The 24,202-nt window shown below is 34.8% G+C and overlaps 1 protein-coding gene across 3 annotated transcripts in view; it reads left to right on the top strand.

Annotated features, from left to right (window-relative positions):
* ERCC6L2 (ERCC excision repair 6 like 2) overlaps positions 1 to 24,202 on the top strand; it is a 151,852-nt gene that overhangs the window by 105,812 nt on the left and 21,838 nt on the right. For 2 of the 3 annotated variants that reach the window (XM_074202816.1, XM_074202818.1), the window contains one exon: positions 6,269 to 6,423. In XM_074202816.1, the coding sequence (XP_074058917.1) occupies positions 6,269 to 6,423 (155 nt within the window). Of the gene's footprint in view, positions 1 to 6,268; positions 6,424 to 7,439; positions 7,504 to 24,202 lie in introns of all 3 variants that reach the window. The other variant, XM_074202819.1, reaches the window with a different exon arrangement.

A 24,202-nucleotide genomic window follows, 5' to 3' on the forward strand; every position in this document is an offset into this window, starting at 1 on the left:
TCCAGTGCTCTAAACCATGTTGTGGATGTTCCAGGCAGAGTACTATCTTACTTGGATCTCTGCACTCCTGGATCCTGGGTTTCTCTTCATAGTGCCTAAGATCTCATTATGTGTTTGTTTTTAGCTGCCACATATACTTTTAAAAGATAAATTCATATTTTTCTATGCTTTCCTCATTTTGTCCTTGTGAAGTTAATTTTTGAGTTTAAACTAGAAAATTTTGCATTTAGTCTTATTAAATTTTTTTTTTGCTGTATTGGTCTAATGTCCTAATCTATTAAGATCTTTTTCTTTGATCCCAGATCATTGATCAAAATGACAAATGGGTCATTTCAGAAATCTCCTGTGATAGAACTTTTTTTCATATTGACATTGAACCACTTTTTGAGTTCAACTATTTAACTAGTTCCAAATCTATTCTCCTTTGACTATACAACTTTGTAGTAACTTACTTTTATCCTTTGATCTTTCAAATATTGACAGTGGCTCAGAATCTACATCTGCATGTTCTTTCAGTACTAAGTGATGATTTGAAATCATCAAGAGCAGCTCTGAAATATAGGCTTTGATTCCAAATCCGTAACTCTTTTTAACCTTTTGTTCTCTAGTCTCATTTCAAGATGCTTTTTTAGACAAATCTTTGATATCCTGTTGAATTCTCTAATTTGATGTATCTAAAATTAAACTTTTCATTACCCATCTGCCCCCAAAATTCTCATTCTCCTAAATTCTCCATTTCTGTGGATGTCACTACCATCTTTTCAGTTACTTCTTTAAAATTTAGAATCATTTTTGAGTAGCTTCTCTCCTGTATCTCCCAGATTTAATCAGTTCTCAAGTGTTGTTGATTCCATATTGTAATTGTTTATATTGGTCTCTCCTTTTGCCTTACAGTGTCACCACTCTAGTTTCTACTGTCATCCCTACCCCAGACATATAACAATTTTCCAACCAATCTTTTTACTTCTTTTTAAACTTTTATTTATTTAAGGCAATTGGGTTAAATGACTTGCCCAAGTTGCACAACTAGGCAGTTGTTAAGTGTCTGAGGCCAGATTTGACCTCAGGTCCTCCTGACTCCAGGGCCAGTTCTTTATCCACTGCACCACCTAGCTGCCCCTACTTCTGTTTTCTCACTTCTCTCCAGTCCTTTCTGTCAGAGTACTTTTTCTAATGTCCATGTCACTTCTCTCAGAAACCTCTAATCCCTTTTCACTGCTTACCAGTTAAATTGTAAACACCATAATCCCTGCTATATAATACCAATTTACCTTTCAAGCTTTACTCTTATCATCCAGTCAAACTGAATTTCTCTTCCCTGTTCTCACTCTGCCCTCCCTTGCCTTCATTTCTTTGTTACCTTTATCTGGAGTTCCCACTACTATTGATATTACATGTCAGAACCACAAGTTAAAAACTATGAATACTTATCAAAATTTTTCAGATTTTTAGAATCACACTGCTGAATAGACATGACATGCTTTGATTTAAGTTTTCTCTAATTGGAAAAATTTTCCATTTATCTTTATAAATTGCATTTTTTTTCTTCTTTCATATCACAAAAAATGACTTCTTTTTATCTTCTGGACAATAAAATTGAAGTTTTTATGCCTGAAAAATGTTTTGAGAATTCTGTGAGTAGTTTGTGGCTTAAGTTTATAGCATATGATTTGAAAATGTAGGGGCAATATGAGTTACAGTTTTATCCATTCCACTAAAACACTTCGTAGTTTTATATGATAGGCAATTTCTGTTTGAGAGAGACCTAAAACTGAAATAGCACAGTATTTTAGGGCAGGATAATGAGTGCATTGCCAGAACTGTTGGAGGAAGTTTTCATAGATCCTGTCTCTCTCCCTATCATTTATGCCTATAATTTAAAAATAAATTATAGGTGTCTAAAAGCAAAACAATAAAGAGTTTAGCCATATTTAAACTTTCAAGTTTTTCTTTCCATTTCCTAAAATGTTACCAATCTTGACATTTTCTGGGCATGGATACAAAAAAAAAGATAAAATACAAATAATAAAGCTGAATAATATCCCCCCTTAACCATAAACTTCATGCTTTGGTTGTTGCTGTATCAAGAACATGCTAAAGGAAACAGTTGAGTTGAACACTGTTCTTTAAATGAAGTTCATTTCTTCTGCCATGAATATTCTGTTGGCCAAAATGTACCTCAGGTATGACTGTCAACAAAATCAAATTATTGGAAACAGACCTCTTTGACCATGATCAAAGGCAGAGGTTAGATCTAAACAATTAAAAATTTTTCTGTCTTCAAGAAAAAAAAAGAAAAATTTCAAATACCTCCTTACCATTAGAATTATGATTTTAAGTAATGGCCCGATTGTTTCATGAGGGAATCTACAATAAAATAATAGTGATAATAATAGATTTATTGATTCAGCATTAGTCTTGTAGGGTCAAATGCATATAAGATAGTCTTCTCCATTCATTTTATGGGTTATCCTATGCCTAAAATCTATTTTCCTAAATATTGTCTTATTGAAAATCTCTTCTTTAAAAACTCATTTAGCTACTTACATGAAAGCTTTCCTGATTCATCTCCCTTTCTCAAATTCCCCTGCCCCAGGGCAAGCATTTCTCCTCCACAAATTTCTCATAAAAAACTATCTAGGCTTCTCTTTTGTCCTTTGCTTTGATCATATGTCATATTCATTGTTATATGCTTCCAATTTTTTTAGTTTATTTTGAATATTTTACAATTTTTCATCTCATCTTGTTTCCCTCTCCCTACCCCCCACAGAAGTCAGTCTGTTGGTCTTTACATTGTTTCTATGGTATACACTGATCTAATTTGAATGTAATGAGAAAGAAATCATATCCCTAAAGAAGAAAATACAAGTATCAGGCCTGATTGTTGTACTAATGGAATGAGCAAGTCCATCAAGGTTGGTCATCACCCCCATGTTGCTGCTAGGGTGCACAATGTTTCTCTGCTTCTGCTCATTTTGCTCAACATCAGTTCATGCAAATCTTTCCGGGCTTCCCTGAATTCCCATCCCTCCTGGCTTCTAATAGAATAATAGTATACATATACCACATTTTATTAAGCCATTCCTCAATTGAAGGACATTTACATTAATTTCTAATTCTTTGCTGTCACAAACAGAACTGCTTTGAATATTTTTTGTGCAAGTGATGTTTTTTAATACATTACTAAAATATTCCTGTTTAAAAGTAAGCAATACCCCCTTCCCCCCAAAAAATATAGACCCTCATGAGAAATAAAGGAAAGGAAAAAGGAAAAAAATGTGTTTCAGTGTTTGTTCTGATACCCTCAGCTCTGTCTCGGGTGGATCACATTCTTTAAGATAAGTCCATCATAAAAGTTACTTCCATATTTTTGCATTGTTGCTGTTGCTGATTGTAAATCCCTCCATCCATTCCTCCCCACTACCATGTATTATATTTTCTCTCTCTCCTTTCACTCTGTCCCTCTTCTAAAATATGCTGTAGGATGTCTGAGTAGCGCAGTGGACTGATCAATGGCCCTGGGGCCAAGAGGCCCCAAGCCCACATACCACTCCAGAGACCCAGCAACCACCTGGTCCTGTGGTCCCAGACAGGCTACCCAATTCCAGCACCTTGCAAAAAGTAAAAAAGAAAATGTGTTATATCTGACTATTCTCTCCTATGATCTATTCTCTCCTCTGTCACCCATATCCCCCCTTGCCCCATCCCCCTTCTCTCCTTTTTTTTCTAGATGTCTATGCCCTATTGAATGTATATGCTGTTTCCCCTCTAAGTCATTTCTGATGAGAGTGATGGTTCCCTCATTCCCCCTTGCCTTCTGCCCTCCCATACCATTGCAAAAACTCATTGCAAAAAAAAAAATCTTTTATGTGAAATATTTTAGCCTATTCCAGCTCTCCTTTCTCTTACTCCCAGTACATTTCCCTTTTAGCCATTAACTCCATTTTTATAATATATTATATCTTCAAATTCAGCTCTCTCCTGTGTGCTTCATCTATAAAAGCTCCTTCTACCTGCTCTGTTAAATGAGAAGTTTCATATGAATATTATCAGTATCATTTTTCTGTGCAGGAATACATATAATTCATCATCATTAAGCCCCTCATATCTTACCTTTCTCCACTCTGTGTGCTTCACCTGAGTCCTGTATTTGAAGGTCAAACTTTCTGTTCAGTTCTGGTCATTTCAACAGGAATATTTGAAATTCCCCTGTTTCATTGAAAGTTCATCTTTTCCCCTGGAAGAGGATATGCACTTTTTTTTCTGGGTATTTGATTTTTGGTTGCATTCCAGGCTCTTTTACCTTCTGGAATATTATATTCCAAGCCCTACAAGCCCTTAATGTAGTTGCTGCTAAGTCCTATGTGATCCTGACTGCAGCTCCGCGATATTCGAATTGTAGCCTTCTGGCTGCTTATAATATTTTCTCTTTGTCTTGGGAATTCCGGAACTTGGCTATAATATTCCTGGGGGTTGTATTTTTTGGATCTCTTTCTGGGGGGAGATTGGTGGATTCTCTCAATTTCTATTTTGCCCTCTGCTTCTAGGATATCAGGGCAATTTTCCTGTAGGATTTCTTTAAAAATGAGGTAAAGGCTCTTTTCCTGATCATGACTTTTCAGGTATTCCAATAATTTTTAAATTATCTTTCCTGAATCTGTTTTCCAGATCAGTTGTTTTTTTTCCAATGAGATATTTCACATTTTCTTCTATTTTTTCATTCTTTTGGTGTTGAAGTATTGTGTCTTGACTTCTTGTAAAGTCATCGGCTTCCTTTAGCTCCATTCTACATCTGAAGGATTTGTTTTCCTCAGAGAGCTTTCTTATCTCCTTTTCCACCTGGCCAATTCTCCTTTTTAAAGCTTTCTTCTCTTCAATAACTTTTTGAATTGTTTTATCCATTTGACCTATGCTGGTTTTTAACATTTATTTTCTTCAGCATTTTTTTTTGATCTCCTTGACTAAGCTGCTGACTTCTTTTTCATGTTTTTCCTGCATCTCATTTCTCTTCGCAATTTTTCTTCTATCTCCCTTACTTGATTTTCATAATCTTTTTGGAACCCTGTTATAGTCTGAGCCCAACTTCCATTTTTCATGGAGTCTTTAGATTGCAGGAGCTTGCACTTTCTCATCTTTAGATTGAGGAGGATTCTTGGGATCATAGACAATGTATTTCTCAGTGGTATTCCTCTTTTTTCTCTGTTTACTCATTTCTCCAGCCTGTGCCTGGTTTTGGTGTGCTTCCTTAGGTTTTGAGTATTATTGGGACACCCATCTTGGGGTTTTTTTTTTTGGAACACCCTACTAGGACCTTTATTCACTCCAAGGGCATATGCTCTCCTGCCTGTGCTTTGACATGTAGATGACCACAGGCACTCCCCTCTGCCCTGGAGCTGTGAGGAGGTCCCTGCTATCTTAGTATGGAAGACCAAACTGCAACTTGGATCTGAGTGTGGGCAAACAGCAGAGTCCTGCCCCAGGGAGAGCAGAGAGATTTCTGCAGTCTCCCTTGACCCCCTTACCATCTGTGGACTGTTCTCTGGAGGTGCAGGCTGGTTTCCCCAGATTCTCCCTACAGGTTCTGTGGCTTGTGCCCCTCACTCCACACTCATTCTCATATAGCAGAGTTCTCTCACCGCCCCTTCAAGCTGTTTCCTGTGATCCCTGGGCTGGGATGGGCTAGGCTGCACTGTGGCCATGGCTTTTTTTCAACCCCCGGTCCTGGTGAAACACACCTTTCTTGCAGAATTTCTGAGTTAACTTGTACTGGGAAAATATATCACTTAACCTTTCTGTGGGGTCTGCCCCTCTAAATATTGGCTAGAATCATAATTTGTTGGCTTTTGGAGTTTTGGGGGGAAGGAGTTTCTGGGAAATGCTGCCTTTACTCTGCCATCTTGGCTCTGCCTCTCCAATTTTCTTAATAAAGTTACAAGTATAGGGTATATTTGTGGGTAGAAGAGTATGTCCTATTTAGTGTTTTGTCACCCCAATATCTAATATATAGTCCCTTGCACTTAGAATAGGAATTGGGCATGTATCTGGGATTTCATTAACATAGGGAAATCCTGGGTAAGGTAACCCTCTTCAGTTCAGGTCAGCCCCTTCCTCTCTCTTAAAAAGTGAACTCTCAGGATCACACAATTTAAATGGACCAGAAGCAGGATTTAAGCCTAGGTTTCCTTATAGTAGGTGACAAAATGTTTGTTGATTTATTGAATTATTTTTTTTTTGTTATGATCAAATTCTTCTAATTTTCCTTTTTCAGATGGTGTTCAAGAAGTTGCTTATATTCATTCCAACCAGAATGTGATTGGATCAAGCAAAGCAGAAAATCATATGAGCCGATGGGCTGCACGTGATGTCTTTGAATTGAAACAATTTTCCCAGCTCCCTGCTAACATAGCAGTATGCAGCCCTAAGGTAATGAGGACAAATCATACCTTTAAACCACTATGTGGAGACCTATCTCTTTTATTGTTCAAATGGACTTAATATTAAAGTGATTATTAAAGGAATGAAAATGCCTTCTAGAACAAGATTCTGCAGCTCACACTATACTACTTCTCAGATAAAAACATCTATATTCACTATTACAGATCATTTGGTGCCCAGCATTTTGAGTCAGCTAGCTCTCATGAGGAGAGTCTTCAAGGATGCTCCAGATTATTGGCAGTTTGTTCTAGGAATGAGGAACAGCAAAGATTTGGTCTGATGGAAAGACCAAGATCTGTTCTGCTAGGCAGAGGGGCATCACCCCTCTCAAGTATCCTAGAGATGAATAGCAGATGAATTTGTGATTTCCAGGACTACTTTATATCCATGGAGAGAAAGTACTTCAGCATTCCTGTTAGTATGGATGTGTGCAAGTTTAGAGAACACACTCCAGGGATTCACATCGACCTGTGGTAGAGCATTCTGAGTGTATGTCATGTTTTCTTTGAACTGCCTCAATTCTGCCTTGCTCTTAGAGCATAGCATCCTCACTGATGAGTGCATGCCATGCTGGGCAGTCCTGTACACCAGTGTCTCTCATGCAGCACAATCAATTCTAAAGTTCTTGAGAGAATGTTCCTGAATTGTTTCTTTTGACCCTCTGTGAGCTCTTGCCCTATGCGAGTTCTCCATAAAATAGTCTTTTTGATAAGTGTATGTTTGATATTTGGACAACATGGCCAGTTTGAATGCTTGGAAATTTAGCTCAAGAAAGGTCCTCTGTGTCTGCTATCTTATCCTGTGATCTTCAGAATTTTCCCAAGACAGTTTAAATGGAAGCAATTTAGTTTCCTGGCATGGCACTAATAAACACTGTCCAGGTTTCACAGACATACAGCAATGTGATCAGCACAACGACTCTGTAGACCTTTAGTTTGGTGTAGTCAGTCTAATACCTGTTTTCTCCCACACTTTTTTTTGGCGCCTCCCAAATACTGAGCTAGCTCTGGCAATGCAAGTGTCAACCTCATTGTCAGCATATATCTCCCGGGAAAGGACACTGCCAAGGTAAGTGAACTTGTCCACAGTACTTAAAACTTCTCCATTTGTTCAAACCAATGGTTCATATATGGATGGTTGGTGCTGGCTGATAGAGCACCTGTTTTCTTGGTGTTAATTGTTAGGCCAAAATTAACATAAGTAGAAGGAAACCAATCCATATTTTAGTGCCTCTCAGCTTCTGAGACTGCATTGAGTGCACAAACATCTGAAAACAGAACATCATGCACCAACACTTCCTCCACTTTGGCCTTAACTTGTAACCTTTTCAAGTTGAAGAATTTACCATCAGTGCAGTAGCTGGCCTTGATGCCATGTTCGTCCTCAGTAAAGGTGCTTGATAATATAACCTACTATGTGCTGGGACTTGTGTGAGGCCTTGAATATGCCCTCATCCCCTAGGAAATTACATTTCTATTTTTCTTTGCTAAATATGATTGTCTTTTTTTCAATCTTTATCCTGCTGCATTTGACACTACTGATCACTACCTTCTCCTTGACATCTTCCTTAGGCTTTTTGTTATACTTTTCCATGGTTCTCTTGGTTCATAATCTGGGTATTATCTTCAAGTTCATGGACTCACTTGACATACCTACCCACTCAGCTGTGAAATATTTCCAAACTCATATTTCTCATATCGAAGCTTAGCTATCTACGTACACAGATATACCTTTAGCTTAGCCTAGATTATTATAATGAACTCCTAAGTGATCTCCCCCCCTCAAATTTTTTTCCACTCTAGTTCATCCTACACATTAAGATCAAAGTGATTTTTCCTAAATTGCGGACCTGCATGTGTCATTCCTCTATTCAGTCAATTCTGATGGCTCTTAGGTTCAAATACAAACTCCTCTGTATAATTTTGGAAGTCCTCTATAACCTTTCCCCAATATCTCATTGTATGGGGCACCTAGGTGGCTCAGTGGATGGGGCACCTAGGTGGCTCAGTGGATAAAGCACCAGCCCTGGAGTCAGGAGGTCCTGAATTTAAATCTGGCCTCTGACACTTAATCATTGCCTAACTGTGACCAAGGGCAAGTCTCTTACCCCATTCCCTCAAATAAATAAAATTTAATTTTTTTAAAAAAAATCTCATTATACTTCATTCTTCTTTCTGTATCTTGCAGTTCTGAAAAAAACTGCCTTTTTTCTGTTCATCCACATTTTTCTCATTCTATTTCTGTGTCACTTGCTTAGAAGGCTCATCATCCCTCTAGAAACAGTTCAGGCACCCCTTTCTCTACGTATAATCTTACCTCATCTCCTCAAATTCTTGACTCCTCCCCCTTAAACATATTAACTAATTCATTCATATTTATTTGTATTTATATATTTTTCTATTTATTCTGTCTATATCCTTGTTGTGATATGGATACAGCATAGTATAGTGGTTAAAGTTCTGACTTCAATTCAGGAAGACCTGAATTAAAAATGTGCCTTGATGTTTCCTAATGCCAAAACCCTGGTCAAGAAGACTCAGAACCTGGTTTTTTAATCAGTAAAATATGTGTAATAACAGCTCCTTACCTCACAGGTTGTTGTTGGGACTTATGAGATAACATATAATATGCTCTTCAAATTTTTTATTATTATATATGCCAGATATTATTATTTACATCTCTCTTTGTAATTTGCTTCCTGATAAAAAATAAATGTACCTTTAAATGTTTAAGAGTACTTAGGAGATAAATCCCCCACAGTCAATTATGAAGAAGAATGGCAATCAGAACAATTTATGCTAAACTTTAAAAAAAAATCAGTTTGCAAAATAGCTAAATTAAATTTGCATTGTACATAATCCTTAGCTTTACCCAATAATCCTCATCCCATCCCTGGGAAGCTTTATATAGCAGGCTTTTTTGGAATGACCTAGAGTAACAAAAAATCTGGGATAAGACATTCACTTCTTCCACCATTGTGCTGTATGACCTTGGGTAAGTTACCTGCTCCTTTCCACCTTCCCATCTTTCTTGTTTCTTTAAAATGGAAATAATACTTGAATTAATTCTATCACAAGATCGTAATGAGAAACATATGAAATAACAAACATTTGAGGATTGCATCTTCTGAAAAGTGAAGTATAATATTTTTCCTCATTTTCCTCATTTCCTCAAACTTCTTGCAAGGTTTCGCTTATGAGTTCTACCTCTTTTTTAATATAGACAAATTCCATATCTTCTATTTTTTAAAATTCTATGACTACTCTGTGAAGATGTCACTTTGTGATTTATGAATTTATTTATTAGAGAGAATAAATTAATTTTAAAAAGCATTTATGAATTAATGCTGTTATAATACTGTGCTATGAGCTAGAGATATAGATAAAAAAGCACAGCAGTCCACATTCTCCAGGTTCTCTCATTGTAATAGGGGATTGGCAAAATCTATAGGAAGTCAGTGATACAAGTCAGAAATTCAGGAAGTCATAGCTAGTAATGAATCATCTTTAGTGTCATTTCCATTGAACCACAAGACAATTCCAAGAATAGGAGTTATGAAAGAGTTCTTTTATGATTCTTCAGTAGCTGTGACTGTTGAGGTTGCTGCATCTACAAAGCCAATAACTCCCCAAGGATTGTTTCCCTGGATGCGATGACTATAGAAGGCAGGGCAGAAATAAATCTGGTGCTCATGGGGAATAACTTATTTCCAAAGCTGTTGGATTTATGTGCTCATTGGCGGCAGTTGGTCCTATTTGGTGTCAATGATTATAGAATACTTATCTATCTATGATATCAGTGAATGAAGATTCAACAAAGGTTTGTGAAGCTTCCTTTCTCTATCCTTTTTTTTAAAAAAAAAAACTTCATGTGATTTTATTTAGTTAGAAATGAGAATAAACAAAATAAAAGGGTTTTTTGGTTTTTTGTTTGTTTTTAGTTTTGTCTAATTGACTTGAATTTGTGGAAGGAGAATCATTTCTTGATTTTCATTTAGGTGATTTTTTTCATAATTTTGTCAAAAGAATTATTTGAGTACTCTACATTTTCCTGACTTAGTCAAAGCATTTTTTCTTAGTACACAAGGAGAGAATTAAACCATGAACTCAAAAAAAAAAAAATCCCACAGCCTCATTCTCTCCCAAATGGTTAACCAATTTCTAGTCTTATAGCTATGTTGAGAAGACAAAGAATAAATTGGAGGCTAAAAGAGTTGAAGAGGTTAAAGAGTTTAAAAGTGTTAAAAATTCGTTAAGGTAATTCAGGGGTAAAACAATACAAAAACTACCAAGTACAAAGTTAGGAGATTGTTGAAAAGGTATTGCTATTAGTGGGGCACAGGTGACCAAGTTGTGATTGGAACAACACAGAAAGAATACTGAAAGTTGCACAAAATAGTTTCATTGTCCTGCTTAGAGACACCATTCTTTTCCCTCGGGGAAAAAATGCTTCATATTAGCACAAACTGATCTACCTGTTTTCCAAGAAAACCCTATGAACAATTTTGACATGCTATGGTCCATGCTTTCAGAAAGGGTTGGACACAAATGAATAATCAGAAGTCTACCCACAGATCTTTGTGTTGATTTCATACTTTGTGATATTGTCATATAGATCATGAAAATAAGATAAGCCCAATAATCTTGATTCCATATTAAATACAAGAAATAAGGTCACTAACTTTTCCCTCCAAAGTTAATTGTATTACTGCCTTTTAAAAAATTTCAGTTAAATTGATTTTCAAAATTCAGTGATGACAGAAAGAGGAAGTAATATGATATAGTAGGAAGAATATTGGCTCTGGAGTTGGAAAATCTGGGTTCAAATCTCACCTCTGTGCTTAACTACCTGTGTAATCTTGGCCAAGTCTTTCAACCTGCCTTGGTCTCAACTTTCTCATTTGTATTAATAGCTGTCATTTATATAGTATTTCAAGGTTTCCAAAGACTTTCTATATATTATGTGATTTGAACATCACAAGGAAGTACTATTTTAGAAGATAAAACTGTGACTCATAGATGTTATATGACTTGACCAGGGACTAAACTGGTAAATGTTAGAGACTATGTATTTGACATCTATGAACTAGATGGTCTCTGAGGTCCTTAGCAGCTTTAGGTCTATCAACCTGTGATTTTCTAGTGATCAAGAAATGTGCCATCAGTCTTCTCCAAGTTTGTAGTTTGTTATTTTTTGTGGGAAAATAAAAAATAAATATCATCCCTCCCTGAATAGATGTTTTTTTATGAATATTTTTAGTGAGGCTGTTAAGCTAAAGATTTTTTATAGAGACATTTGTAAATCCTCTTGTAAAATTTTGTCCATTTAGGGCAGAATATGGATGGCATTCAAAAACCTGACCTACAAAGCTACTGAGCAAAAAATATCTCAGTGACTGCATTTTGTCTTCTCAACTTTGCTCCAGTAATCTTAATAACAGTCATAAAAACACATCATAATTTGTTGAAACCCTGAGTATTGGATGATATTTTTGTAGGTGATAAGAGTATAACTTTGGAAAGAAAAAAAGCCAACAATGGCTTAGAGAAATAGGAAAATAAAAGTTAACTGTCATCAATAGTGTTAAAAATATCTAAAAACCTCTAGCTTATGAAGTTTCCAAATCTTAGATATTTTACCCATAGTGAAATTTCTTTGATGTACTAATCTTGTCCAAAATTATTTGCTCCAAATATTCTGAATATTCTGTCACTAATGTATCAAAAGAAAACTTCACCCAAATTTCAAATTATTTTGTGGATGTATGTGTGTATAATATATATATATATATATATATATATATATATTATACACACACAATCAGATGCAGATATATAGTCCTTTTTTCTTAGAAAAGAAGACAAATATTGACTATTTCTTTGCATAGAGGTATGAGTAATGGCAACAATTTTTTAAAATTTCACTTTGAAGGAAAACTTCAAATATTCTTTTTTTAGAAAGATTTTATTTATTTTGAATTTTACAGTTTTTCCTCTAATCTTGCTTCCCTCCCTCCACCCTCCACAAATATTCTTTTTTTTTTTATGTTTTTTGCAAGGCAAATGGGGTTAAGTGGCTTAGCCAAGGCCACATAGCTGGGTAATTATTAAGTGTCTGAGACCGGATTTGAACCCAGGTAACTCCTGACTCCAAGGCCGGTGATTACTTAGTGCTACCCCTCCACAAATATTCTTAATAAAATGTTTTAATCTGATATCAAGAAGAAAATATTTTAAAATGGGGGAGGGGAACTTGGAAAACATGATTGGTTCACTATTGTTTTGTAGAATCTTATGTATTTCCCATTATTATTTCAAACTTATAAGAAAGAGACTCATAGAGTGATAGTTTGTTTTAGTTTTTTTTATATTACTGATAATTGGGATAAGGACAGAACCTGGATTTCACTGGTGTAAGAGCTTCCAGTAACTTCATATAAAAGTGAAAGAACTTAATACACAAGACAGATCAGCACCATCTCTTCAATTTATAGTCTAAGAGAGTTACCTTGAGCTCTTTTTGATACTCTTATTAATGTTTTCTCTTGACTTATCCTTTTTTTTTGTTTAAAATTTATGCTTTGTAGAACCTCATTAAAATACATTGGATCCAATATGCTGAATTAAAACTTGATTCTTGTAAAATACTGAATTCCCTTTTTTACTGGTACATTCTACATGAATTAAAGTTTTGCATTAGATTATAGTTAGGTGCTTTAGAGCTCTTTATTAAGACAGTACATTTTAAAGACAAGTCATTTCACAGCAAGATGGAAAACCCTATCCAGTGATATTTTAAAATTAAAGACAGGAGATGTTTAAGAGTTTAAAGGAGCTGATAATCCTTATTAAAGTTAATTTGCTCTTTTAATATGGGGGAATATGTCACAAAACTTTACTGTACCTGTTTGTGATGTAGTACCTCTCTTTTTTTTCAATCAACTGAATGTTTTCAACTTAAGTTTACTTAAAGTTTTACTGAAAAGAAACATACAAAGACAGCATTCAATTGAGGATTAATCACTATGGCAACTGAAATGTGGTGACTGAAAAGGGGAGGATATATTCTCCCCTCAGTTTCCTGCCAGCTGTCATATTCAACCTCTGTGGCAAGAATCCAGGCCAAAATATAGACTGTGACCAACTCTAAGAAACTATATCTGTATTTTTATAAATTGGTACAAGTATCACACTATAAAAGAAGACTTAATCCCCTGAATTGGATGACAGACACTTGGCACTCTTGCCAGTGTTTGACAGAGAAATAACGGGATGCTTTGTAGTAAAACCTGGATTAATGGTAAACCCCTCTTTATGTTATTGCAGTGTGGTGTAAATGAGGGAACTAAGAATGCTGTCAGCCTGGGGGGTTGTGGGGGAAGTGCCTTTTGTATATATCCAGTGCAGGTTTAAGTGCTGTTCTGAATACTGTAAATACAAAAAGTTGTGTTATTAAGAACTCCTCTTTTTTGTATTTGTATTAGGTGGGCATTTTGTAGATCACTTAAATAAGGGATTTCTATCAGCTATAGTGAGTTTGATTATGATGTGTTTATATAGCTTTTGAATTTAGCAGTGATGGGATAGACGGTTTGCAATGAACAGAATAGGAAGAGTATAACATTCCATTTTGTACTGTTTTTTAAGACAGTGAATGGAGTCATAATTTTAAGTTATTGATCACAAATGATTAGTTTGCAAATTTTCTCTGTTACAATTATGATTTAAACATGTTATGGAATTAATCTTTTTGGAACTTTTTATTGTCTTATATAAACTTTATTTCTGTAGTTGAGTATATGTGTATGTGTCTATATATATGCAGATATAGAGAGATCAATTTTAAATGTGTATATATGTATACCTATACATGCAATATATATTTGTGTGTGTGTATATATATATATATATATATATATATATATATATACACATGTATATATAAATCATTTTAATGATCTCAAACTTTTAGCCATTATATAAGTGAAACCATATTACTGAATTCAGGTCCTAAAATGTCTTTCATCTAGTTTTCAGACTCAATAAGCCTCTTGAATGAATAAGACCTGTTACTTTCAGAGAAAGCCTATATTCTTACTTAAAGGCAATAAGCCTAAGCATAAGACCTCATAGAGATTTTGTGAGGAACACAGAGATAATGTGATTAATGATATTCTGCATATAAAATATGTGGAGTTTCTTGCAAAAAAATAAGAGAGCTGTACTAAGTCAGGACATAATCTTAGTAGGTATTATTATAATTATGAGTTTCATGGATCACAAAGGTTGGCAAATCAAATTCTTACCTCATATAGTGACTTGCTATTAATGCCCTACAAATACAAAATTGATCTTTGGACTGATCCTGTGACTATGCAGTGTATTAAAAAAGGAAAACAGAGAAAGTATGAATACATTTGATAGGGGACTAGTTTATTGCAGATTTACCTTAGCATTCTTCTTAGTGAGAGAGGTTCTAAGAATAATTGACATCTCAGAAAAACATGACAGAACAAAACCTCTCAATACCATATTATAGGAAATCATAAAAGCATAATGCCAAGGTCCCATTGATATATCTTTTTAATCTTTCCCTTATTTGCAGCAGGATGGGCAAGGGGATTTTTCCCCCTTTCCTCCTAAGTAGTAGCCTTTTGAAGCAAAAGCTCATGGTCTTAGGAGGCCAGAAGCACATGACCTTAAGAGTCTAATTGTGTTGAGATAGGAGCTGAGACCTTAGCCCCTGATGTAGAGATTTTGTTCTGGAGATAGTAGGATCCAGAGTCAAAAATTACTCCTAGTCTTAAGGTATATGTTTCTGTTTTTTCTAAAAGAACTTAGCACTAAAGGAAAGGATTCCAGTGAATCCCAAAGTTAGAGGTGGTAGAGACTACAAACAAGAAACAGAGACACAGTGAGGAGCAGCAGAGTAATTCACCTAGTATAAAACTTCTACTATGAGTCTATCATGAGAAGACTTCAGGGGTGCCCTCTGGTGCCAAAATATGAATTGTTTTTGTCACATGTATGTGTGTATCTTTCCACTTAAGAATTATATCCACTCTTCCTCATGTGTGTGCAAGAGAATATACCCCAACTTTGTGGGGAAGATGTTTTATTGCTGTTCGTCTTATTAGAACATTTTAACAGTTGCCTTTGCTTTGAAATAACTGTTAAACTGATTCCTTCAGATACTCAAGTGGAATTCTGATCTCATTGAATTGAGAGTTCTCATCAGTGATACAGATTGAAATTAATCAATGCCTGCCAAACCTGTGGGACTCTTGTTTCAAAGTGCTGTAAACCTCTCTAATTTTTTTTTTCTAGTATCAAGAGTATATCAGTAAAGTATTCTTATTTTCTACTTTTTATCCCTCATTCTTGCTACATAATCAGCTAAACTGCCTAGCATTCCAACTTTACTACAGAGAGTACAGCTACTGGATATGTTGTTAGAATGTCAGAAATACACTTGTCAAAAAAGACTATTCTATGGAGAACCCACACAGGTCAAGCACTCCCAAGGGAGTCAGAAGAAGCGATGCTGATATACCCTGAAGCTCTCATTGAAGAACTTTAGAATTGATTGTACAGTATGGGAGACACAGGCATAGGATTACCCAGTATGTCATGACCTGTCATCAGTGAGGGGACTGAGCTCTATGAAAAGGGCAGAATTGAAGCAGCTCAAAGGAAATATAACATTCATAAGTTTAGAGTATCCACCCCAGGTATTCACATGGACTGTTTGTGCCTGACCTATGGTGAGCAATCTGAGCTCATATTCTGATCAGCCACTGTAGGACACACTGTAATTTGTCTGAAACATAGTGATGTCAGTTTGGTCTTCTTCGATAACAAAGGACAAGAACCAACTATTGGCACTCATATACATATATATATATATATATATATATATATATATATATATGATTCTTAGCAACTTCTGTGCCCTTTTCTGCTTCCTTATTACTATCACTACAGAAAAAAAAGTGGGGGCCACACAAGACTGAGAGTGACTTACATGGGTTACCAAGGCAAAAAGAAAAAAAAATCATTTATAGGTGTCTAGCCTATAGTGATGTACTTCTCTGTAATTGGCTCTTTTGGTCTTTAGAAAATAGACTCATTCTGTTACTACAGCCAGATTTGAAGCATTTTCCACATGGTTGAACCTGCCAGAACTTGCATTCTTCTGGATAATCTCTAAGAATCCAGGGCCATCTCCATGCATAATGACATAACTGAGTAAGTTTTTTTTTAATCATTCAATGGCTGACTATTGAGAATAAAACCATTAACGGGGGCTCATGAGCCATAATGTTAAGATGTGATCCCATAAAGAAACTTGTATCTTGAATAGTCTATCCCTATACTTGGGAGTTCCAACATACAAGAGGTAATAATGAACCTAAAATTATGCATATGTTCAATGAATATTACTCCTTGCTCTTTGCTTGTAACTTTTTTTTGGACTTCAGAAGTCATCAGTTTAATTTTCTTTTAGACATCATAATAGGAATTTGAACAGAATGGCAGCAAATTTCATTCAGAAAAATTATAAAAGGCACAAGAATTCTAAAGAACTTTAAAATAGTTGTGGTAACACTAAAATTTTGACAAACTAACAATTAAAAACAAAATTTCCATTAAGATGATGCTTTCAAAATAATTATTTCATAGCATGTGCAAAGGAAAGTATTTCTAAGTTTAGTTTTATTATGAACTTTATTTTGTGATAACGATAATAAAACTTAGTGAAGTTATACTTTTTGATGAAATAATTCCATGTCTCAACCTGGGGTCTAGAATTAAATCCTGCCACTTTTTGACCCTGGCTAATAACTTGATCACTCAATTTCTTTAGTTAATACTAATAACTATAAGATGTAGAGAAGGTACTGATCACCATTCCTAGAGGAAATTCTTCACTTGGAATCTTCCTTACCAGACAAAATCACAGGTTTGGTTAAAGAATTCTAAATTAGAGCACAGGAGGAAAATATGAACCTGTGATTTCATTAATGTTGGGAACCCCCAGTGAGAAATTTCCTTAACGGGTGTAGATTGTGTCCTACAATTTAGGGAATTAACTGGGGCACACTAAGAGGTTGTCATTGGCTGGGTCACCCAGCCAATAAACAGAATTCTCTATTTTTGCCAGTTGCCTCTGAACATAATAATGAGAGAAAAAAATTAGGGTAATAAGCATAGACAAAGAGAAGACAGCATCTTTATCTGCAGATAATATATGATGGTTTACTAAAATCACTCTGATGGTCAATTAAAGGCAATTGCTTTAGTAAAAGGGTAGAATTTAAAATTAAATCCATAAAATCATCAGATTTTCTGTATATATTGCTGCCAGAATCCAGAGAAAAGAGGTAAAAGAAATTCCATTTATTATAGCACAGTATATTACAAATTTGAGAAGTAATCAAAAAAGCCATGTAAAAATAAAAAAGTTTAAAAAAATTTAAAAATTGATAAAGAAAAATATACTTATACATCTAAAATAATATTTTACAGATATAAAATAAAAGCTAAATAATTGGAGGGGATATTGAATGTTCAAGACCTGGCTATAATAAAATAGTATATTACACAGCAATTAGGTGGTAGAGTGGATAAAGCCTTAGACCAGAAGTCTGACCTCAGACACTTAGTATCTCTATGACCCTGGACAACTCACTTAACTCTTATCTGCCTTAGTCTCCTCATTTGTAAAATGGAGATAATAACTGCATCAACCTCTCAGGGTTGTCATGAGAAAAAAGTGAAATAATAATTGCAAATAATTGCAATAAGTGCAAACCTTAAAATGCCATATACATGCTAATTGCTGGTGGTGGTGAAGATTAATAGGACTAAATAAATAACCCTACAAATTTAGTATAATACATGTCAAATTGTCAAAGGAATTTCATTGGAGGAATTAAAAATCAATAACATAAAACAATATTTTAAAAAATAAGCGTGGGTCATTAGGAGTATAGTGATAGTATTGGTTGAAATTTTAAAAAGTTGAGTAGAGGGTAGCTTTGAAAGAAAAGATATTTAGTTCTGTTTTGAACATTAATTTTCATTGACTTCAAGTTACAATATCCAGCAGACATTTGTTGATGTGAGACTGAAACTCCAGAGAAGGACTAGGGCCTGCTGTAGAAATTTAGAAGTCATTTGTAGATAGTTGATTATAAGAATGTAAGTCTCATGGAAGCAGAAGTCATGTCTCACTCCTTTTATGGAGTCACTGTTCACATTGCTTATTGCAAACTTTTCATGTTTGTTTTTGTGAGACTTAAAATAAGTATTATAAAGGAAACAAAAAAATGTTAAGAAAGGATCGATGAAATATTAAAGGAAATTTAGAAGGTAAGGGGAAGGGAACAGTGCCACTGTCTTCCAGGAATTGTGCTAATGATCCCCTTTACAGATATTACCTCATTTGAACTTCCCAACAACCCTCTGAGGTAGATATTGCTATGATCTCCATTTTACAGTTCAGAATGCTGTGGTTTTCAGAGGTTAAGTGTCACTCCCTGATTTCACACAACTATCTGTTGTGTGTATAGTGTCTGAGATAGAATTTGAACTCAGGTCTTCCTTATGAGTCATAACATTCTATTCACCATGCCACCTAGTAGGGCAGTTTTGTTACTATTGTCTTACATGTATTATGCTTTTTAAAACCATTTAATAAAAGTTCGTGCTTTAATGAACTATTTCATTTTCTGTGCTTTGAATATTAAAATCTTCATATTTTGGGCAGCTAGATGGAGTAGTGGATAGAGTACCAGCCCTGGAGTCAGAAGGACCTGAGTTCAAATGTGACCTCAGACACTCAATAATTACTTAGCTATGTGATCTTGGGCAAATCGCTTAACCCCATTGCTTTGCATCCCCCCCCCCCCAATTTCATATTTGTTAAGTTCAAAATTTTAAAAAATATATAAAGTCATGGCTACATATTATCGGAAACTGGGGATGAATAAAGTTCTTAGTTTGTTTCTAGAGTTAATCCCTCCTTTGTGGTTGTGCTACTGTGGATCAGTATGAGGGATTTCTAGTCTATAATCACAAAAGTGCTCATTGTACTTACTTATGGTTAATCTTTTGCCATTGACTACTAATACAGTACCCATCCATATATAGAGAGAATAGAATGATGCAAAGAAATCACCCTACTCCACCCAAACGTTTTTATAATGCTTATTGTCTAACATCAATAAAAATAAACATTCATTGTAGCTTAATTTCTTTGTCCCCTAGCAGCTCTGTGAAGTAGTTCACTGAGTTTCCAGTGTTTAGGGAAACAACTATTTCTCAATGAAAATCAAAGAATCCCCTTATAATGACAGCAATCACTCCTCAACTTATCTGCTTATTAAATTAAAGCTTTTGTGTGTGCCAGCATTGTTTATTCATTTAGTGAACATCTACCACATGGCAGACATCCTGCCTAATAGAGCTAAGATGTACTTATTGTGGTCCTTCCCTAATTAAATCAGCTGAAAATGTTCTCTCCCTCCTTGGATTTTTTAAAACTCTTTTGTCTAGATCTCTTCTTTTTTCCTGGCTTATTAAGTCTTGCAAATAATAGACACTATAAATATTTGTTGAACATCATTGAATTGCTGTGGTTAACAGGTAACATTAAGATAGTGTTTTTGTTATTTTAGTTTGTTTCATTTCCACCAGTTATCTCCCTCTGCTTAATAACAAGAGTAGAATGAGAAAAGTTTCCAGTTTATTAAAACCATTTCATTTAAATCTACCTTTTTTACCTGAGGAGAAAGGATAGAAAATTTTCAGGAATTTTGTGTTAGAACTCCTTTCAAAAATGTCAGATTTCTAGAACTCTAGAACCAAATTGAGTGTGTGTGTGTGTGTGTGTGTGTGTGTGTGTGTGTGTGTAGTTACAGCTCTGCTAACAAACCACTGTCACTCTCAAAGACCTATATAGAAGTTTTGATCTATTAAGGGAGTTTCCACACCAATCAAATCACAGATCATAGTGATATTGAGATCAAACATATTATTCAACTCTTAAAACTATAATTATGCCAAATTTACAGTCTCCCACAAAGCACAGAAAATATTTATTTCCTATTTTTACATCAAGATTCCTTCTTGATGTTGGTCTATATTTCTTTTTCTATAGTTAATATTTATCCCTAATTTGTGAATCAGTTATGTTTTATCTCATAATTGAGTTATCAAAGAATAAGCTGTTTTGAAAAATTAAACAATTTAAAATTTTAATTTTAAACAAAATAAATTTGAAAATTAAAAATGAATAAAAGGCATAAAATTTCAAAAGACTATTAAAATTGTTATATAATTAATTTAATTCAATTGGGGGGGGGGAGAAGGAGGAGGAAGAAGAAGAAGACCAAATTACCAAAATAAAATAAATAGGGGATTCAGGACAAATAAAGAAGAAAAAATGAAAATTATCTAAAACCTCTATGCTAAATTACTCAATGATAACATAACTGAAAATAAAAATGTAAATGTTTATAAAATATAAAAAACTCATTGAATATCTTCCTAACCCAATTAAATTTCCAGTCCAATTCAAAAAGTTACAATAAGAAGCCTTAGAAATCTGACAGCCCTTCTATGGACAAGGTCATAGGACTAATCAGCAACAAAATTAGCTTACAAAATCATGTATGTCAGCAGTCATATATTATAGTTGACTTTCTTTTTTTCAAATTTTGTTTTATTTTCTTTTAAAATATTTTCAAAGTTATAAGCTTGACAGATGTCAATAGACATATTTCAAGATACACAATACAGAAAAAGGATTGCGTGTAAGACATTTCTTAATACAACTAAAGTATGTATTAAATTTAATATGCTTAAGAGTAACACTACTCTGCATTGTTCTTCTATGTATAATCTTTCACTGATGTTATTTTTTTATATTATCATTATTACCTCCCTATCTCCCTCCCCAAAACCTTCCTTCTTTTAAAAAGAAAAGCCCTTCTTTATAAAAAATAAGCATAGTTAAACAAAAGAAGTCCATACATTGGTTTTATTTGAAAACATTCATTTCATTCAACTCCTTATTCTAGGCTGCTGTTGTTGATTCAGGTTGACTCATAAGTTGCTTAACGGTTTCCAAAAAACGAATTTTATTTAACCTTGGCATGAGCACTGCATTTATTCAGTTCATCATAGCTTCCCTGTCTCCACTGCCAGAGTAGCTCCCCAGTCAGAAGTGTAGCCTGAACAACTGCAGTTGACTTCTTCTGTATTTTTAGGAGGGCAGGATACCATATCAGTAGTTCAATTTTTAGTTTCCTGAACCAGTTCGCTCTCATTACCTTATCAGAAAAAAACTAGCCCAGCCTGCTCTAGTTAGAAAGATTTGTTTCCTGTCACACCCCGGTCCCTTCTGAGGACATGCTTTTTCAGCAGTCTCCTAGAATCATGCAAATTCACTGCATTGGACAGAAATCCATCAGTGTTTTGTTTTGTTTTTCTCTACAGTGTTGTCCTTTTATCAATAGTTCTCCAGGTTCTTCCATTTCTCCAGTACATGTCACTTTGCATCAGTTTGTATAAGTTTTACCAAGTTTCTCCAAATCAGCCAAATTGTGTGTCAAGCTTGGTCAAGCCCTGGAGGTATAAAGAAAGCATCCCTCAGATGACTCAGCCTAATGAAGGAGATAACATGCAAACACCTGTGTACAAGCAGTCTATGAACAAGATACCTTGGGAATAGTTAACAATGAAAAGACACTGTTGAGACTTAAGGAAGATCAGGAAAGGCATAATTTCCTTGCATAATTTCAAATTAGAAGTTAGGTGTCTCCCATCTTATGACCCTGATGAATCCCAGTATAATATTGAAGGTTGTGTTATTCTCAGACCTTCTGTAAGATCTTAATTGTGGGACTGGCCCTGTCTCCTGCTGGATCTCCCAGGGCTATGAGGAGTGAACAATTTAACTCTTTCTCCTGGTACAGTGATCTATGAGTGGTGGCTTTCTCTACTCTTACTGTTCTGACAAGCCAGCACTGAAATCCCACTGGTTCCTGCTGCCTTCTGACTCCTTGGGCTATTTCCATTCAGAGTTCCTTCTTGCATCCAGACCCAGTAGAGCGAGCTCAGGAGGCTAGCCTCCAATCTCCCTAGAGCATCTGACTGCAAGCTGCAGGCCCATTTACCAGAGCAGCAGCCTCTGCCTTCTCTGGTGCATCCTGCTCCAAGTGGCTAAAGATTTCTTGCTTTCTTCCTATATAATCCTAGACTAGATGGAGGAGTTTACTGCCATTTATTTGTGGTTTTCTTGGGTATTGTTCTATTTGGGGGTTTTTGTTTGTTACTTTTGTTTGTTTGGAAAATTTGGGTTCCTCAACCACCTTTCATGTTGTCATAAGTAGAAATCTGAATAGTTGACTTTTATGATCAAAATCTCTAAATGTGTCTGAATTTCCTCCATTTCAGTGAACCTTTTTCTTTGAGGTTAAAACAAATTTATTGATGATATCAGAAAATACTTTCAACTCTAGACAAAAAGATTTCATTCCAGGACCTGCCCATTTCAACATCTCTCCCTTGGCTTCCAAGCCTTTTGAAAGAGTTGATATATTTTGTATTGATACAACAGACATTCCCCCCAGTGACTTTCTTCTCCCAAAATACCCTTACAGGTATGCAGCAGTCCAAAATCAGTTCAGTCACACTACTTAAAAGCATGCTAAAGATTGATAGCACACATTTCATTACCTTTTTTGTGGCACTAAGTAAAATGGAGGGAATTAACCGCTCTACAAAGAAAGAAAAACACCTAAAACATTTCAATTTTCATGATAATTATCCTTTCCAAGAAGTCAATTGAACCATAAAATACAAACTTTTATCTAGAAAAGATTGTTGGATATTAGTCTGGTTTTTTTTTCTTCTTTGAATGCCTTTGAGTATCTTTAAAAATTCCCTGTTATGCAAGATATTTGACATTACTATGTGTGTTTGTGGTAGGTCCTATAATCAGTTGGCTTTTACCCAGAAGGGTGAATTTAAGACAATCAATTTAAGGAGTAATTCATGTTTGTCTTGGGTTTTGGTGACCATTGGCCCTGGAAAATTGTGTTTACAGTAACTTTTTCTACCACTGGGCAGAAACCTTGACTGATTAATTTGAAAAGTTGATAAGAACCTTTAAAACACACGTACACAGACATACATTTGCAGGAATGATTTTAAAATTTTGTCATTTTAGAAGCACTATTGCTATTTGTATCATTTACAATGAGCCATATGTTTTTACAGTAATTTTAGGTTCCTTGCTTTGCAAAGACAAGCAAGTTTATGACTTTCTGTGTATTTACAAGAATTAGACTTTTTCCCAAAGAAGGAATTTTTTTATCTTTTGTTTGAACAGATGTGTAAACAAAAGTATTGCTGCCTTTCATGCTTCAGTGTATAATGAAAGGAAAATGTAGGAACATTTAGTAATTAAAAAATCTATGCAGAAATTGACATGAGTAGACTAGTACAAGAGGTTTGTCACTCAGTGTCTGATAACATAGATCTAATTCTTAGAAAATAAGGTATGTAACTTTAGCAATAAGTATAACTATTCTACTCATTTTATAATTTCAAATGCTAAGACTTCCTTTGGGAAGTTTTTAAATCTGCCTGTTTATAACATTTTTTGTTTGTTTTTAATTCAGTTTAAAATGACCTTTCTTCTCCCATTTCTAATTTTCGCATTGATTCACAGATTCAAATCTCCATTGATCTAATTT

Source organism: Macrotis lagotis, chromosome X, assembly GCF_037893015.1.
Source record: "Macrotis lagotis isolate mMagLag1 chromosome X, bilby.v1.9.chrom.fasta, whole genome shotgun sequence".
NCBI classification, from domain to species: domain Eukaryota; kingdom Metazoa; phylum Chordata; class Mammalia; order Peramelemorphia; family Peramelidae; genus Macrotis; species Macrotis lagotis.